Genomic DNA, 19,031 nt, shown 5'->3' on the forward strand with positions numbered 1-19,031 from the left:
AAACAAAGAGAAAGGTACACAGTATTCAATGACCACAGGTAGCCTGCTCTAAAGATTAGACTTCATTTATTAGAATCTAAACACAGGGGAGAAGTGGTACCATTCCGGGTCTTGGAAAATCCTTGGTAACAAACAAATGAATGAATGAATAAGTAAATAAATACATGGTGATAATAAATTCACTTGCTATGTTTTTCTAAGTAAATTCTAACCTGACATAACTGCACAGTGACCAAGAGACCCATTCAATTACCTAAAAGCCAAAGGTCCTACAAATTTCTTTCTAATTAATTGTGTGCATCTTCAACAGACTAAAAGAAGGAAATTAAACACTGCCTCTCTATCTATCTATCTATGTATACATGTATACATACATAAAGCACATTTTCAAAGAATTCCACAGCTGATCTTGACTTCTAATATTAAATTGAATATGAAATTTCTACTTAGTAGGAAAATTAATTGTAATCCCAGTTCTGTTCACATTTTACGTGGGGCCTTTGGCAAATGTTAAGAACTCGGCATCTTGTCAAAGTTAGAATAATAATACTATTTATTCTGAGTGAGAATAAGAAAAAAAAACCTTTCTCAAAATGTAGCTGATGACATAAAAACTATAAGCCAGAACCTAGGTTTCATTCCCACTGTTTATAATGCATTTCTTTTACTTTCGTCCCCTTCATTATCTCTTGCTTTGTTTGTTACTGATGAGCCTGTAACAAACTGGGGCTTCACTTCAATAATCCAAGAAGCTTGGTCAACGGGTGCATTAAACATATTCAACGGAGCTACAGCTAGCAATTTTTACACTTGAGGAACACCAAAAATATGTTTCACTCAGTTGTCAAACTGATTTTCCTGAAGGGCAGGTGTGCCCATGTTACCCTCCCTATTCAATAAACTCCAGTGCCTCCTTGTTACTTCCAGGACCAAATATAAAATTCTCCATTTGGCTTTTAAAGTTTCCATAACCTGAACCCTTCTTTCTTTTCCAGCCTTCTTGTACCTTACTCCCTTCCATGTACAATGTGAGCCAATGACACTGGCCTCCTTGCTGACACTCCATCTCCCAAAGGTGGGAATTTTTACTGATCATATTACCCAGGCCTAGGTAATAGCTTTTCTCTCCTCATTTGTGCCCCTAAATTTTCTGGCTTCAATTCCTAGATAAAGTCCTAGCTTCTTCAAGAAGCCTTTATGGATCCCCTTTGTTAATGCTAGTGATTTCTGTCTGAGATTATCTTCACTTTAGCCTTTATGTAGTTTTGTATATAGTTTTGCCTTTTTTTTGGGGGGGGGGATTCTCAGGTTTTAGCACAGTGTCTTAAGTGTTCATTGCCTGAAAGGCTGCCTGCCCAGGGCAAGAAGATGTTCATTTGGAGTGGAAGGAAACCTGCAGGCAGAGATACTGGCTAAGAGACACTAGGAGAGCGACACTAGGAGAAAGAATAGGGTAGAAGAGGCCTGAGAAGAAGCTCACCAATATTTTTATCCAGAGATAGAGGGGTGGGAAAGAAGTACTATCTGGTAGTTTCCTATTTGAACCTATTATTCTTGCTAACTAGGCATTAAACTCAGTTACTTCAAGAAGCTGTCAGTACCTCCCTTTAAATTTTAGTACCTCGTGTAAAACTTTACTTAACCTTCCCTAATTATGGCTCCTTGCATCAGTGTTATAATCTCACCTGCAAATTGTTTTCAGTTGTTACCCAGATGCCTTAAATTGTGTTGATTCCATCCACATTTTCTCTAATTCATATGAAAAGACAGTTTATGTAGTAAGTAAATTGGATTTATCTTTACATACCTGAATGTATGATTCTTCATGTACAGTTATGCTTATAATTAATACTCCAGTAACTAATATCTAATATCCCAATGACTGAGCACATACTATATGTCTTAACAAAATACAGCATGTCTTCTTACCTCTCTGAAATGATTGCTCAATGCTAACAGAAAGGCAAGTTTCAGAGGTATTGGGAACAAAGAAAATTATTTTAAAAAGGTCTGGCCCAGAAATTTTGGGACATACAGCCAGTAAGAGTTAGAGGTGGGATGTGAACCTAGTTATTTCTGACTCTAAAACCAGCACTCTGACCACTATGCCAGTGGCCTATTTGTCAATCATCAAAATTACTAGAGAAATGACATTAAAATAAGGAAAGAATGGACACGAGGTTTTGTGACAAATTTCTGAAGTCCTACTTTTTGCAGCACGATAGCAGAATGATCTGGATCAAGATGTGGAAGCCAAGTTTAAAGTTCTTCCTACGGTAGAAAAAGTCAAACGGTTTTATGAAAATACCTACACAAGACACTAAAGGAGCTACATGAAAGGCATGGTCCCCGCCCTCATGTAATTTACATGTAGAGGGGATGTGATACATACCCAAATGCCTTTAATACAAAACAAAACAAGGTGAATGAATGGCATATTATGTTCTACATTAAATGCTGGAGATGTTAAGTATCAAAGAAACAAATGTATCAAGATTGATAACAGGGAAATTATGTCAAGCTCTGACATAAACTGGACAGGGTGGGAAAAATTCACATGTACCTGATGAAAACCATTTCCATCATGAAATCATAATCAGTGTTTCTGGTTGTTCAATATGTAAGGATGAAAAAAAGTAAGACTGCAAACGTAGTATAAGAATGGTAATTTCTTAGGCAGTACAATTCAAGTTTATTCTTATCAGTCACTACTACTGTGGATGGCAGTCAGCTGAAGACATTGCAGACTAGTGGCATAGCTGCCTTTGATATTGTTGATTTGATCTAGTCAACTGCCTCAACTTAGCAGAGATAAATTACTATGAAGTTTGGGAGGGTGTGGTTTTCCCAATCAGGATGCTTATCCAGGACTAGGTGACTCAGGAAAGTCTCCTGCTTTATTAATGACATCCCTTTTTAATTCATTGCTTATATGACCATATGTATCTTTCGGGTGCTTGGAATTGATACAAGTAAGCTGTGTCTTGTCTTTGTTCCCAGAGGATAGGGGCTTCTACAAAGGAGTCTCATCCATCTACATCTGCTTATTGGTAGCAGAAGGAAATAGGAAATGGCCTAAGCTATGAGATTGCTATGGGAAAATCAATGCTTATGAAAGTCACAGCCGCTATGAGTTAGAGGCAAAACTTGAACCCTGGTTTTCATGACTTCTGGCCAAATCTGTCTCTTATCTGATACGATGGCCCTGAGGATCTAACTGAATTTATTCTCTAGGAGTTAAGACATATCCATCCATAAATTAAGAAATTAGGATTCTTAAGAGACAACTACATTGTGAATGACCAGATCAAATTTCTCTAGGTCATACTGATAGTAGGCATTAATTCTGATGGATGGTTAAAACTTTTTTTTAATTTTTTTTAGCTTATTTTTATTTTTTTTTAAATTTATTTAACATATTTAGTTTTCAGCATTGATTTTCACAATAGTTTGAATTACAAATTTTCTCCCCATTTCTACCCTCCCCTCACTCCAAGATGGCGTATATTCTGGTTACCCTGTTCCCCAGTCAGCGCTCCCCTCTGTCACCCCACTCCCCTCCCATCCCCTTGTCCCTTCCTTTCTTGTAGGGCAAGATAAATTTCTACACCCCATTGTCTGTGTATCTTATTTTCTAGTTGCATGCAAAAACATTTTTGTTTGTTTTTGAACATCTGTTTTTAAAACTTTGAGCTCCAAATTCTCTCCCCTCTTCCCTTCCCACCACCCTCCCTAAGAAGTCATGCAATTCAACATAGGCCACATGTGTATCATTATGTATAACACTTCCACAATATTCATGTTGTGAAAGACTATCTTTTGCTCCTTCCCAACCCATCCCCCTATATTGAATTTTCTCCCTTGACGCTGTCCCCTTTCGAAAGTGTTTGTTTTTGACTACCTCCACCCCCATCAGCCCTCCTCTCCATCATCCCCCCCCCATTTATTTTTATCTTCTTCCCTCTTCTTTCCTGTGGGGTAATATTCCCAATTGGGTATGTATGGTATTCCCTCCTTAGGCCAAATCTGATGAGAGCAATGTTCACTCATTCCCCCCCTCATCCGCCCTCTCCCCTCCTCCCACAGAACTGCTTGCTCTTGCCTCCTTTATGCGAGATAATCCACCCCATTCTATCTCTCCTTATCTCCCTCTCTCAGTATGTTCCTCTCTCATCCCTTAATTAGATTTTATTTCTATTAGATATCTTCCCTTCATCTTCAACTGACCCTGTGTCCTCTCTCTCTCTCTCTCTCTCTCTCTCTATATATATATATATATATATATATACATACATACACATTCACCCATATATATACATAAACATATATGTATGCATATTCCCTTCAGCTACCCTAATACTGAGGTCTCATGAATCATACTCGTCATCTTTCCATGTAGGAATGTCAACAAAACAGTTCACCTTTAGTAAGTTCCTTGCAATTTCTTTTTCTTGTTCTTTTTCTTGATTACCTTTTCATGCTTCTCTTGATTCCTGTGTTTGAAAGTCAAATTTTCTATTCAGTTCTGGTCTTTTCACTGAGAAAGCTTGAAAGTCCTCTATTTTATTGAAAATCCATATTTTGCCTTGGAGCATGATACTCAGTTTTGCTGGGTAGGTGATTCTAGGTTTTAATCCTAGCTCCATTGACCTCCGGAATATCGTATTCCAAGCCCTTCGATCTCTTAAGGTAGAGGCTGCCAGATCTTGGGTTATTCTGATTGGGTTTCCACAATACTCAAATTGTTTCTTTCTGGCTGCTTGCAGGATTTTCTCCTTGATCTGGGAGCTCTGGAATTTGGCGACAATATTCCTGGGAGATTTCTTTTTGGGATCTATTTGAGGAGGCGATCGATGGATTCTTTCAATTTCTATTTTGCCCTGTGGCACTAGAATATCAGGGCAGTTCTCCTTGATAATTTCTTGAAAGATGATATCTAGGCTCCTTTTTTGATCATGGCTTTCAGGTAGTCCAATAATTTTTAAATTATCTCTCCTGGATCTATTTTCCAGGTCAGTGGTTTTTCCAATGAGATATTTGACATTTTCTTCCATTTTTTCATTCCTTTCGGTCTGTTTTATAATATCCTGATTTCTCATAAAGTCACTAGCTTCCACTTTCTCCAATCTAATTTTTAAAGTAGTATTTTCTTCAGTGGTCTTTTGGACCTCCTTTTCCATTTGGCTAATTCTGCCTTTCAAGGCATTCTTCTCCTCACTGGCTTTTTGCAGCTCTTTTGCCATTTGAGTTAGTCTGTTTTTTAAGGTGTTGTTTTCTTCAGTGTATTTTTCAGTATTTTTTTGGGTCTCCTTTAGCAAGTCATTGACTTGTTTTTCATGGTTTTCTCGCATCCTTCTCATTTCTCTTCCCAGTTTTTCCTCTACTTCTCTAACTTGCTTTTCCAAATCTTTTTTGAGCTCTTCCATGGCCTGGGACCAGTTCATGTTTTTCTTGGAGGTTTCTGTTGTAGGCTCTTTGACTTTATTAATTTCTTCTGTCTGTATGTTTTGGTCTTCTTTATCACCAAAGAAAGAATGCAAAGTCTGAGACTGAATCTCGGTGCGTTTTCGCTGCCTGGCCATATTCCCAACCAACTAACTTGACCTTTGAGTTTTTCAGTGGGGTATGACTGCTTGTAGACTACAGAGTTCTATGTTCCACGTTTGGGGGGGAGGTGCCAGCTCTGCCACACCAGCACTGCTCCTTCCCCAAGCCCCAACCCGAACTGGGCTTAGATCTTCAGCAGGCTGTGCACCCCTGCTCTGATCCGCCACTTAATTCCTCCCACCAGGTGGGCCTGGAGCCAGAAGTAACAACAGCTGTAGTTGCCCCACCTCCGCTGCCCCCGGGGCTGGAAGCCGAATGGCGAACTCCTTCCACTCCTGCAGCTTTTCCCACTAACCTTCTCCGCAGTCTTTGGTGTTTGTGGGTTGAGAAGTCTTGTAACTGCCGCAGCTCACTGAATCAGGGCACTAGGGCCCCCTCTGCCCGGCTTCTGGTCTGGATGGTCCATGCCGCTCAGGCTGGGCTCTGCTCCACTCCATTCCCAGCTCCCATCTCCGTGTGGGATAGACCTCACCCAGAGACCATCCAGGCTGTCCTGGGCTGGAGCCCTGCTTCCCTCTGCTGTTTTGTGGGTTCTGCCGTTCTAGAATTGGTTCAGAGCCATTTTTTATAGGTTTTTGGAGGGACTGGGCAGGGAGCTCATGCTATTCCCTGCTTACCAGCCGCCATCTTGGCTCCACCCCCCTGGTTAAAACTTTTAACTTTGAAGTAATAGTTTAGTTTCCCTATCCATTCTGTATGATTGTGAACATTGGATATCAGGTATGTATATATCATGTTCACCTTATGGAATGAACCCAAGAAGATGTTATTTAGTCAATAGATTATATTCCTCTCTAAAGCATTTCTCTCTTTTTTTTGGAGGGGGGAAGGCAGGGCAATTGGGGTTAAATGACTTGCCCAAGGTCACACAGCTAGTAAGTGTGTCAAATATCTGAGGCCAGATTTGAACTCAGGTCCTCCTGACTCCAGAGCCGGTGTTCTACTCACTGTGCCACTTAGCTGCCCCAAATGCACTTCTCAAAGTATGATCTATCGACTACGGTGTATGCAGAAAACTTCAAACTCTGTCAGGAGCTGTTCCAAATTTCAAGAAAAAAAATGTATCTCTTTTAACCTGCATATTCTACTACAGATTTAAATTTACTTTAAAGATACCAAAAAACCCCCAAAAACTAGTAAAAATTTATTCTGAATAATGCTCTCAGTTTAAAAGTATAAGTGAAAATGATCTGCATGGTAGTTTTCCCCATTCAAATAACCTGCAAATGAAGAAAATCTGAAAAACACTGCACTAGAAAAATAGGAGAAAAATACAATGAGGACATATAATTTATTCATAATCATTCAGCTCCAGTGAATTCTCATCTTACTTAATTTCAAATGGTTTCCTTAGATAAATAAGACTATGTGCTACTGCTTCTCACTCTCCATTTTAGATCTTTGTCCTATCATATTTTGAATGCAGTTTCAAGCATTTGCTTGTATGGAACTTTATGAATGTTTTCTTTGTGTGTATGTGCTTAGTATAATTCAGTTCATAAATAGAATTTTAATCCCTGGTGTGACCAATGTATTGTGTCAAGCAGACGAGATTTCTATCATTCTAAAAACCATATCTTGTTATAGAACTATTTGTGTGAAATTTAAAACCTAATTCAAATTTTCAATTTTATCATCTGTAAATCAAAGGAGAAATTAACAAAGAAGAGCATAGGGAACAATATTGTCCCAGATGTCTATATACCAGTGTGGATGGTTAGAATTATAAATAAGAAGGAATTTATACTTTTGATAGAAGGAAATAAATATAATATTAAAAGTATCACTGAAATCTGATGGGATGAGCCTCGTGATTGAAATATAGAAATGGATAGGTATTCCTTTTACAAAAGAACTAATAGAAAGGGTAGCAATCTACATTAAGAGCATATATGCTCATGAATAGAAAACCACAAACCTGAAGATTGAAGCATAGTGGAGTACATGTGGATGAAACTCAAAGAAGCAAGAGAGGAGCTGTGTATTGGTGAGCTTGGACTCATTCTACTCTTACACCAGACCAGCGTCTCAGAACCTTCCAAAATACTGGATCTTGGCCACTGGCTGTGTACCATTGCATAGCATTCAGTGTAGGAATAAGGCTACGGCTCTCTCATTCTGACCCCAGAGCAGTATCATGGGTGTAGAGTGTGGACCAATCAATTAATCAATATTTATTAAGCACCTCCTGTCCTCAAGGGACTTACAACCTAATGGATGGGGGGGGAGATCAACAAACATAAAGAAACAAGCTATACACAGAATGAGAAGGAAATAATTAACAAAGGGAAGACGGTAGAATTAAGAGGGATTTGGAAAAGCTTGCTGTAGAAGATAGGATTTTAGGTGGGATTTACAGGAAGGCAGGGAAACCAATGGCTTATGCTGCAGATAGGAGCTAGAGCCAGTAGCTGGGAACTACTGGGGTTCCAAAAAGGGGCCAGTTGGCATCTAGGTCAGCCAAATCACAAGCTGGATTCTGGAACCTGCAAAGCTTAGACTAGCAGATGGGGGTGGGGATGAAAATGTAAATGATCAGACCAAGTCCAGATACTGCTTAAGGCACTGAAAATATACAGCTTACTGGACTGGGCTATACCTGAGATCTTAGAAGACACAGAGACAGGACCACGGCAGGTCAGGACTGAACAAAGACCCAATGTTTCCTCCAGAAGTACCCAGAGCCTGGCCCTATCATGATGTCCCAATTCAAGAAGTAAAGCTAGAAAAATAAACAAAGAAACATGGAGCCAGGGATGACCAAGACACCAACACGAAGAATAAAATAACTCCATAGTATCTACAAGGAAAGTTTTGACAGAAAACACAGGTTGGCTACAAAGTCCACTAGAAATCCTAAGGGAAATGAACCAAGACTTAAAAAAAATATTATAAATGAGATGAGGGCTCAAGAGGAAAAATTTGAATGAAGAATTAAGAACTTATTATAAGAGGTAAAATACCTTAATAGATTTTCTGAAAATAAGAATTGACAAAACTTAAGTTAATGACTCCATGAGATAACATGAAATATTAAAGTAAAATCAAAATGCAGAAAAATAGGAAAAAAATAAAGTATCTCATATCAAATGGTAGAGGGGTGGTGCTGCTATTGCTATTCTGAATTAGTTTTGACCATTGAAAAATAATTGATTAGTAAAATGAAAGTGAAAGGAAGAGTCACTGAGAGAAAGTGATTATGCTATGTTTCAATTTGTGGTAGTGAAAGCAGGGGATGCTAGGTATCGTTGTTCAGTTGTTTTCAGTTGTGTCTGACTCTCGTGACCTCATTTGAGGTTTTCCTGGCAACAAAAGTGGTTCACTATTTCCTTCGGCTCATTTTACAGTTGCAGAAACTGAGGCAAATAGACACAGCTAATAAGTATCTGAGGTCAGATTTGAACTCAGGAAATGAGTCTTCTTGACTATAGGCCTGGCACTCTATCCACTGAGCCACCTAGTTGCCTCTATGCCAGGCATAATGACAAGTATATTCCAGACTTTAAGACAAATCAATGAAAAATCTGAGGGGAAACCATATTAAGAGGGATAAGGGTTACTCAACAAATGTAGTTCCAACAAAATAATTACAAATGATTCCCATGAAGTAGAAAACCAGAGGTATCTAAAGAAACTAGACTGTATAGAAGACAGTAGAACTTCTATATTTATGAAATGATCAACCTTAGTTTCAGATTACTGCTGATGGAATATATACCTCTCCTCCCAGTAGAAACATGGTACACTACTGGTGCATGTGCTGTCAAATTTAGTTATTGTATTATATGTTTATACTATTGTTGGGATGGGGGTATTATATGAAATAGTGACATATACCCCCAAAGTATTAATGAAACTTTTTAAAATAAGACACTATGTCCTTGGTTGTTCATTGGCTAATAATCATCTTTCACTTAACTGATATCATAAATAGTGATCTTTACTTGGCTCCTAACTGGTGGCTACAGAATGATAATGGAAAAAGGCAGGCAGTGTAAGTTTCTTCTTTTTAAAAAAAAAATTTTAAATATCTTTTTTTTTTTTTTTTTGGAGGGGGAAGGCAGGGCAATTGGTGCTAAGTGACTTGACTTGCCCAAGGTCACACAGCTAGTAAGTGTGTCCTGTGTCTGAGACCAGATTTGACCTCAGGTCCTTCTGATTCCAGGGCTGGTGTTCACAGTGCCACCTAGGTGCCCCAGTATAAACTTCTTCTAATCAATCTAGTCCAGGGCTGTCCAAAATGCAGCCTCCAGTGTGTTTTATGTGACCTGCCTACAAGCATAAAAATTTACATAAATGCTTTGGTAAACAAAGCCGAGCTCCAGAGAGCTCTCACTAAAATGGCAAATCAAAATATATTGTCTATTGTTTCAATAAAAACTTAAGGTTGGACAGCCCTGATTTCTAGTCTATCTATGCTTGGCAACAAGGAGGGTATTCCAGCTGCTCTCACTATACTCTTCCTCTCTTATTGGCAGAAGTATCAGCAGTCTACTATTAGAAGCAGCAACCTCCAAAAGAAACATGCGGGAATTCCTCATTAAGATAAAATGAAGGGGGCAGAGAGAGAGAGATGAAACAATTCTTATTTGAAGGATAATTGTGGAATCACGTGGACTACATGTCCTTGCATTTTGACATTTGACAGAAAAAAACTGGGGGAAACATCTCAAAAACTTGTAGAACTTATCTGCAAATGAAAACATATAAGCAATCTCATTAAATTAACTGTAAAATAGTAACGAGCTTATTCACCTAATGGAAGATTTAAAAATAATAATACTTCAAAGATGAAGCTAATTTAAAGAAAAATTTCCTGATTAATGAGAGTCCCAGGAAGAAAAATTACCCTAATGGTGAATGCTGATTCAGGACCTTATTTTTATTAAGTGGTTTATAGTGAGGGCTGTGACTATTTTTCTATTTACAGTGGCAGTTTTGGTTAATTACCTTGTAATGTATTGTGACATTAATGCACTAGTAAACTACTAGAATTTACACCCTTATTCAGTAATAAAATCTTTAAATTGAAGAATGCATATAAAGGCATCACGAGCATAAATTACGGGACCAAATGGCATACATAATAGCATTAAATTGTTTTAAGGACAGCATCCAGCAAATTTATTCATCAGGTAGTTTTAAGGGACATTATGTAAGTATATATGTATATAGGGCAGCTAGATGGAGCAGTGAATAGATTGCCAGGCCTGGGGTCAGAAAGATTCATCTTCCTGAGTTCAAATCTGACCTCAGACACTTACTAGCTCTCTGACCTGGGCAAATAGTAATCTTGTTTGCCTCAGTTCCTCATCTGTAAAGTAAGCTGGAGAAGGAAAAGGCAAACCACTCCAGTTTCACTGCCAAGAAAACCCGAGAAAGGGTCACGAAGAGTTGGACATGACTGAAAAATGACCACACAACAACAACAACATATATGTATATAAGATTATAAACTGCAGAGAAGGTAACCAACTTTGGTACAAGGAGTTTCCCCTCTGGGAGTTCCCTATATTAATAAAACCATAGCCACATTCCCTATTCTTAACCCTATGTATTTATGACTGACTGGGTTGAGATATTAATCTGGAATGAATCAACATTATATATATGCGAATTCAGAGCTTCCAACTTTCAATTGTGAAAGATAATAGGTTTTGTTAAAATCTATTTTATAATTCAATGCTAATAATTGCTATTTTGTTTTTTGTAGTTTGTTACCCCACACCAAGTACTAAAAACTAAGACTTTCTACAGATGAAGAGAAAAATATGAAAACAAATGCTTTTAGGTCACAGAATCATTTTTCCTCCACACAAATTGAAGTGGTTGGGCAAGGAAGAACAAATTTCCACCCTTAAGAACTTCATTAGTGTGTTGGGAAGCCTACCAAAAACGAACAAACAACAGATATCCAAAGAAAAAAAATTAAAAAGTGATGACTTATGAAAATGTAAGTTGTGTGCAAAATTACTTACAGGAATTTTATCAGAGGCGTCCAAAGTCATTCCCTCCAAGAAGTTTGCCCTGGTCTCTCCCTTTCCCCAGAAGGGATGGAGCTCTCCTTCTTATCCTGATTATTTCAAAGGATACAAGGAAAACTCTACATTGAATTATTATTCCTCAATTTGCCATGGTTTTCAGAGGTGTTAATACTTATACTGTGTGTGTTAAGTGGCAATCCACAAAATTTTTGTTTGCATTGAGAAAAATGATTATTCTGTGATTATGTACCATAACAACATGTTTATTTGTTATTTACTGGCTTGAAAATATTTTAAATTGCTACTGGAAAATCAGGCAAATCAATTATTCTTTAAGAATGCTTTGAAGTCTTTATAACACAAAAGGAAATTATAAAAATAACTGTTCATCCAATATTAAAATATATATATATATAAACACACATAAGTCGATGTGTAAAAACTAATAGAGACAGTCATTCCTTTAGATTTCAGAAAAATCACTGGTACAATCATGGGAAAAGGAAGAATTGGAGCATGCTAGCATAAAGTAATCTATTGGTCTAAATCTGTTCACTGAAGAAAAGAACTTTGGATGTGGACACTTCAAATTATAATACAAACTGGCAACTCTTTTTCCAGATGTGGAATCTGAGGCTAAATGAAATTAAATGACTTGTCCAGGGTCACACAATCATTAAGTATCTGAGGAAGGTTTAAACTCTGGTCTTTTGGATTCTAAAGCCCAGTGCTCCGTGCGGGGTGTCACTCAGGTTCCTCTCCATCATTGGGCCCATACTTTAAAAATCTTTTCAGTTTAGTAGAATTTTCCAGTTTGGCATATGCAATCCTATGAAAAATTTTGCGATTTTGATTCTATTGAGATTGTGGTACCCCATGATTCCCCGTCATATAGCATTATCAGAAAAATGCAGGTGATAAAAAGATTTAAAAGTAATTGAAATAAATTAAGAAAAGCCTTCTATGATTTCAAAATATGTTGGTGACATAGAAAATTTCATATGCTCATTAACTATTAGACCTGGAAGAGCCAAAAGAGGTTGTATAGTCAGTTGGTCAATAAACATTTAGTAACTGATCTCTTTGTGCCAGTTATTATGCTAAGCAAAGGAATTTAAGTACAAAAGTGATTAATGGTCCCTTCTTCAAGAAGCTTACATTCTAATGGTGGAGATAATGTCTAGTTTAATACCCTCTTTTTTGAGGGGGAGGGGTTCAGAACCAAGGTCTAGAGAGATTTGCTGATTCCTTTAAGGTTAGGGGATTGATTGGTCCAGGACTTGCACCCAGGTCTTCTGGCTCCTTTTCCACTCCACTCCATTGGCATAGAGATGAATTTCTATGAGACTAAGGGAATATGAGTGAATAAGCATTTGGGTGTAAGGAAGCTTACATTCATCTCTCCATAAATTGGGAGAGGATAATAGCATCTTAACACATATAAAGTTAAAACCCAGGGTGCTTAGGGAGAAGAGCAAGATGAGTAGCATAAAATATAGCTACACATCAGTTCAGGGCAAGCTTGAGCAAGAGTTAGCAATGTGGACAAAGGGGAAAGTCAAAGGGGAGAAAAGCCAGTAACATCAGCCCCTTCACTTCCACCTCTGTGCTGTTAGAAGGAACTGATATTGGAATGTAGGGAACTGTATCTGACTTAATACCTTCCTTTTGGTTATGTATTCCCTTCCCAAAGATTATTTTCTGAGGATCAATCATTTTACAATTTTCTATGGTTTATTCTATCCCCTCACAAACCTATTTCCTTTTTCCTTCTATTCTATACACATTGAGACCTCAGTCTATTTGTCTTTCTGTGTCGAGGCAACACAGTATTGTACCCTATGCACTGACTGACTCTGTTTTGCATCATCTACCTCTGAGCAATTATTATCTTTCCCTACACTCAATTATATTCCTGGCAACTATGGTAACCTTGTCTAAATTATACTGAGATCATATCAAAGTACAAGAAATCCACTGAAGCCACAGATGGGAGCAAATAAGTTAACACTTCCAGCAACAATGATACTTTACCCTCCAAAAAAGTAGATTGGTATATCATCAGGCACCACCTAGATACTAATACAATATTTAGAGAATGCCAAAGTTTATTATAACTATTTTATACTATAAAAATATCCCGATGTAATTACTCTACGTAAATACTGTAACAAAAAGATTTCATTAGACTGATAGAGACATATAAATACATTTGTTATAAAAATGCATTTGTTTTCCCCCTCCACTTAATGGAATTTGTTCTCTCTATATCAGAAATCTGTATTAATGTGGCCTTCCAGCTTGGATGTAAAAAAAGGTATTTTGCACAAAACAATAATGTATTGTATTTTGTAACTGTAATTCTATGAAGCATTAATTATTAAAAATTACTAAGCATGCGCTAGAAAAAGGGAGGCACCCCAGAGCTCATAGTGTAATGGGGGGAGACAATACATAAAAGAAAGGAAAAGTTTAGCTGCAGGGCAGATGGCAAGGCTGAGGGATCCTTATATTACATAAATAGTTAAAATAGTAGTATTGAGGAGCGGCAGGCCGTGAAGGCAGTGGCAGATGGTAAGGCCTGGTGATCCTCCATCAGATCGAAGGAATGGAATTGGTGACTCTCATCTCATTCAGGACTTGTGAGCAAATAGCAAGGCTGAAGGGGAAAGACAAAGGGCAAAGGTGCTCCCAGTTGTAATGATTCTTCTTGAGATTTGACATTCCTAGATGGTTTCTGGGATGGCCAAGGTTGGAGAAAGGGTATGGGAGGAAGCCAACTACCCATGTGTTAGCAGAGCTTTCCTTGTCCTCATACTGACAGGTTTTGGAATAGCCTCAGGCTATTCCAGTTTGGCAAACACAAAATTGTGATTAAATTTATTTTTGATTCTCCTGTACTTATACTCTTTTTCAGCCCTTTCCTATTGCCTTGGGATCCTGTTCTTTCCATATACATCTTTCATCTAATACATTCCCAAAGGCTTTGTTCCCAATTACTTGGCTTCTGATTCCTGATGAAGTGATCTCTTATAGTGATCCCTACCAAATAAATAAATGAAAAAGTAAAGCAAAAAAACAAACAAAGAAATAAGTGATGGGGTTTAGACAGTGGGATAGAGAGAAGGGGACACTTACATACCTTCCAGTCCTGGCTTGAGAAGAACTTGAGATTAGCAGTTGTTCCTGGTCAGGGAACCATATGATGAGGTTAAAGGACCATATGTTTTTAGGGGTGCTCAAGACCCCAAAATACCAACACATCAGGTCCTGCTTAAGCCTTCTCACAGCCAAAGAAAAAAGCAAAGTTTATTACAGATTTGCCATATTGGGTTGTCTTTAGAAATCTCACCATTTATGAAGCTGGTTTTCACAAGCAGGCCAGATTCCATCTGAGGTAGTTGGAATCTGAGTACCTTCATGGAGGCAAGATGAAACTTATATACACAAGGATTGTGGCAGGGATCTAGGGTGGTCCTGGGGTGATGGGAGGAGGGTTTTAGGGAGGGTCTTGAGGAGGAGTCTAAGGAGAATTTTGATGAGACTGGGATGAGGTTAGACTCCAGGAACCAAAAGAATGGGATTAAGGGTGGGAAGTAGCTGAAAGCTACCTGGAGATAACAGACAATGTAGGGCTAGGCTAGTTTAAGGGTAACAGATTTGGGCACAGGCACTTTGATAGTATCAAGGGTAGAAACTAGCCAGACAATGGAGGGCTAGCTAGGTTAAGAGTAACCTAGCCTAGAGATTTGGGCCTAGCAATAATGGAAGGCTTATGGCCTCAGGCAAATGCCTCATCTAGTGGGAAGATTCAAGGGGAGTTCAAGTCTAAACCCCATCATTCAGGTCTCTTTTTTAAACCTAAAAGGTCTTCCTGACTCACAGGAATAAATCTCTGTGGGGAGGGGGGTGATGGATTTTTGAGATGTGTCAATAAAGCAGTAAGACATTTTCAAACAAATATATTTAAAATTATATGTATAAGTTGAGATAATTTTAAAACAAAGACTTCAGAGCTCAGATGTGCATGCAAAATAAGGTGGACCTTCAAAGTAGTCACCTTTGAAAACTGCTTACTTTTTCAATAGATGTTAAGAAAAAAAAAATGTTTTAGAAGCATAGTGTGAACATAAAATGCAATCATTTAATTTTGTTAGGTAATTCCAAAAGATATCTCAAATGCCATTTAAATTTATCCATTTTATTTTACAGACTAATAACCCCAGAAGTCATTTAGTCCAGGACTTTTATTTTAAAGATTAGGAAACAGAGGCCCAAACAGAACCAGCTTGCCCAAGGTTGCAATTCAAGTCAAGGACAGAATCGAGGATAGAACTAAGCTCTCCTAACATTCTGTTCTGTTTATTTCTCCAAGTCATTCTACCTGCAATACAGGTAGAATGCTATACCAATACAACTAGACCACAGAGTTGCCTTTATAACTTCTTGCATAACTTCTTGGTTACATCATTGTGCCTTACTTTCTAGGTGGTTAAACCACCATCCAACATACAAACAATTTTAGGGTTGCAAAAATAAACTTACTTTTAATAAGTCAAGAAGTAAACATATTCCTTGTAGTGACTTCATTTCTCTTCAAGCATCTCAGCAGAAAGTGGTAAAATTTGCACATTACTTAAATTCCCTTAAGATGCTGAATCATTTAAAATAGCCTAAGGGAATGGGTTTTCTGAAAGACTTTTTAGATGTGATTCAGAAGAAAAGAGGAGGGTGGGTATCTTTTAGATGAGATTATTTTGCCCAATGGCAGAACTATTTTCAGCCACTATTCCTAAATTAGGATAGGTAGTATTACATAGAGGATAGAGAGCCCACTATAGGATTAGGACCCCTTGGCATTAAAACAATATTATGCTACACAAACCACTCAACCTGGGTTCTCTGAGGAAGGAGGGAAAGGGAATAAGAATTTATACAAAGCCTCTTATGTGCTAGGCCAGGAGCTATGTTAAGTGCTTTACAAATATTGTATCATTTGATCGTGAGAACAATCCTGGAAGGTAAGTATTAATATTATCCCCATTTTTGCAATTGAGGAAACTGAGGCTAAGAGATTAAGTGACTTGTCCAGGGTTATATAGGTAGAAAGTATCTGAGGCTGTATTTGAGTTCAGGTCTTCCATGACCCCAGGCCTAGTGATCTCTATTCAGTGGACTACTTAGCTGTCATAGGTATCTCTGTAAGGTTATAAATTGCAGAACAGTTGGCATTGAATTCATAGAGTGATTTTCTTCACAGGAAATTCCCTACCCCTTCAAAATCATAATCCTTGATGAAAAAAATCCTAAACTTTATATAATGGACAGAAAATTGAAATAGTACACAGGAATGAATTTCAAACAAAAAAAATGGATATGGACATTCAGTGACATTGAGAACTCATGTGAAGGTATTGTGAGCCAGCATATTTTGTAAAGTCAAAGCTTTTATTCTATACTTACTACTTTCACATGCAAATAAAGAAAATAAATTGATTTTTTTTGTAAAGTGTATAATACAATTTTGAAAGTGTAAGAGGGTCCTTTGTATTACTCAAATATAAAACTCTGTCCCAATATCTTTGTTATTTAGAAAATTAAAACATACCCACAGTAGCAATTTTTGAAAGTTCATTTATGTTATGCAAAATGTTGGCTGATGCTTCTTGTCAGGCAGAAAGATGAGCTTTCTGCTCAATTTATGAGGTAATGACTCATCACTCGAGTCAAATCAAGCACAGTATACCTTTCAACTGTGGGCAATAAGAGAAAAATGTACACATATTTATAATAATCCTTTATACATTGTATAAGCTTCATAGAAAATCAAACATCCCAATATCTCAGTTTTTATTTCTCATGCTTTAACATACATACATATATACATTGTGCTCTTATCTAATGTGCTTTTAAAACCATTTTTCCTGACAAATATAATTCCCCCAGATTCATCCTTCATTTTTTAAAACTTAAAACTAGTAAGTAGTTTGCAATATGTGGACTATACATATTCTGGTCATATGGCAAAAATCATCTTCACGATGTCAAGGGAAATCAAAGAAGATCCTGACATATTAGAAGAACTGCCTCTGGCAGACTTAGAACAGTACCTGGAAGATAGTTGTCCAGAATGTGCTGGAAGGGATGGGTTGCTTTTTGCCTTGTTATTGTGAATGCCTAAATTGATGATGAAATCATGGATTCATATATCCCTATATATGTGGGTAGGTATATATTTGCATATGCTTTTACATAGGATCACATACAGATGTACTTATGTGTATATTTAGCTCCATATAACATTTTCTTCACTAAAGACCTGCTCTTCTGTCTAGTCTTGGTAGGGAGATGTCTCAGAGTTATTGAAGGCTGTACCATTAATTCGAGAGCTACCAAACTAGAAAGATAGAATGTACAAGTACCAGTATGCCTTAGCTTGGAGACGCTCATTACCACAAGTTTGGTTGGCAGAAGGTAAAGATTTTCTTTGACTAAATCAACTTTTCAAAACTGCCTAATATGAGATGGAGTTAAAATCTGTTAGTAGACTAGTATTCACATGTAAATAATAGTTCTTTTGATAGTCTGAAATATATAACACTCTAAATGAAGGATCCATGAAAACAGTATCCCATATTTTTAATATTGCTCTGACTTATGCACGCTGAATATTATATGGCTAATATTGTGGCATATAATTTTAAAATATACAATATACTTAATTTAAAAACAAATATATTAAGAACTTTAAAAGATAAGCTTCATTTCTTCATAAGTAGAGAGTATTTGAAGAGAAAACAAAATCACAGAAATAGACCATCGATTTTCAGGAAGGATTATCCAAAAGAAGAATTTAACTACAGGTTAATCCTCATGATTAATAAAATTAATAAAACACAAGGACTTTTAATTTCTGGTTGTATATCAGTATTATCCTTAGAAAGCCCTTTACAAAGAAAAAATACGATAAAAATATAAATTACACAACTCACCTTTAGAAGGGGGTCTTTCCAGCTCAGAGTCCAGGTGGATGGGTGGAGCAATGTATGAAACTTGCCCATGATGTGCCTGCCCTGTGGACCCAAGAAGAAGCAACTTAATTTCCCTCGTTCAATTTCTTGTTAGCAATAACGTTTTAATCTTTCTTCTTTTTATCTTTTGTTCTACCACCAAATGAATTCAATTGTCACATCCATTAAGATTTTATTTTTTATGGACATTTTACCAAATGAACAGAATTCAAACTATAATCTTTGCTTTGGGTTCTTTTAGACTGTCCAGGGCACTCAATCCTAGAAATAGCCTATGTCATTTTGGCTATGTTTTACTTACAACATTCAGTACCATCCATTTAGTGGGTAAATTGTTTCAAAGGTTTCTCACAAAAAGCAACTTGGTTAGTGAGTAGGGTAGTGTCAGAAAGAATTGGGTTCAAGTCCT

At 37.3% G+C, this 19,031-nt stretch overlaps 1 protein-coding gene across 1 annotated transcript in view; it reads right to left on the reverse strand.

Moving 5' to 3' along the window:
- Positions 1-19,031, reverse strand: part of ADGRL3 (adhesion G protein-coupled receptor L3) — a 373,586-nt gene that overhangs the window by 289,645 nt on the left and 64,910 nt on the right. The window contains exon 3 of the mRNA XM_036763952.1: positions 18,584-18,664. Coding sequence (XP_036619847.1) covers positions 18,584-18,664 — 81 coding nt within the window. The remainder of the gene's footprint in view (positions 1-18,583; positions 18,665-19,031) is intronic.

Source organism: Trichosurus vulpecula, chromosome 6, assembly GCF_011100635.1.
Source record: "Trichosurus vulpecula isolate mTriVul1 chromosome 6, mTriVul1.pri, whole genome shotgun sequence".
Lineage (NCBI taxonomy): Eukaryota > Metazoa > Chordata > Mammalia > Diprotodontia > Phalangeridae > Trichosurus > Trichosurus vulpecula.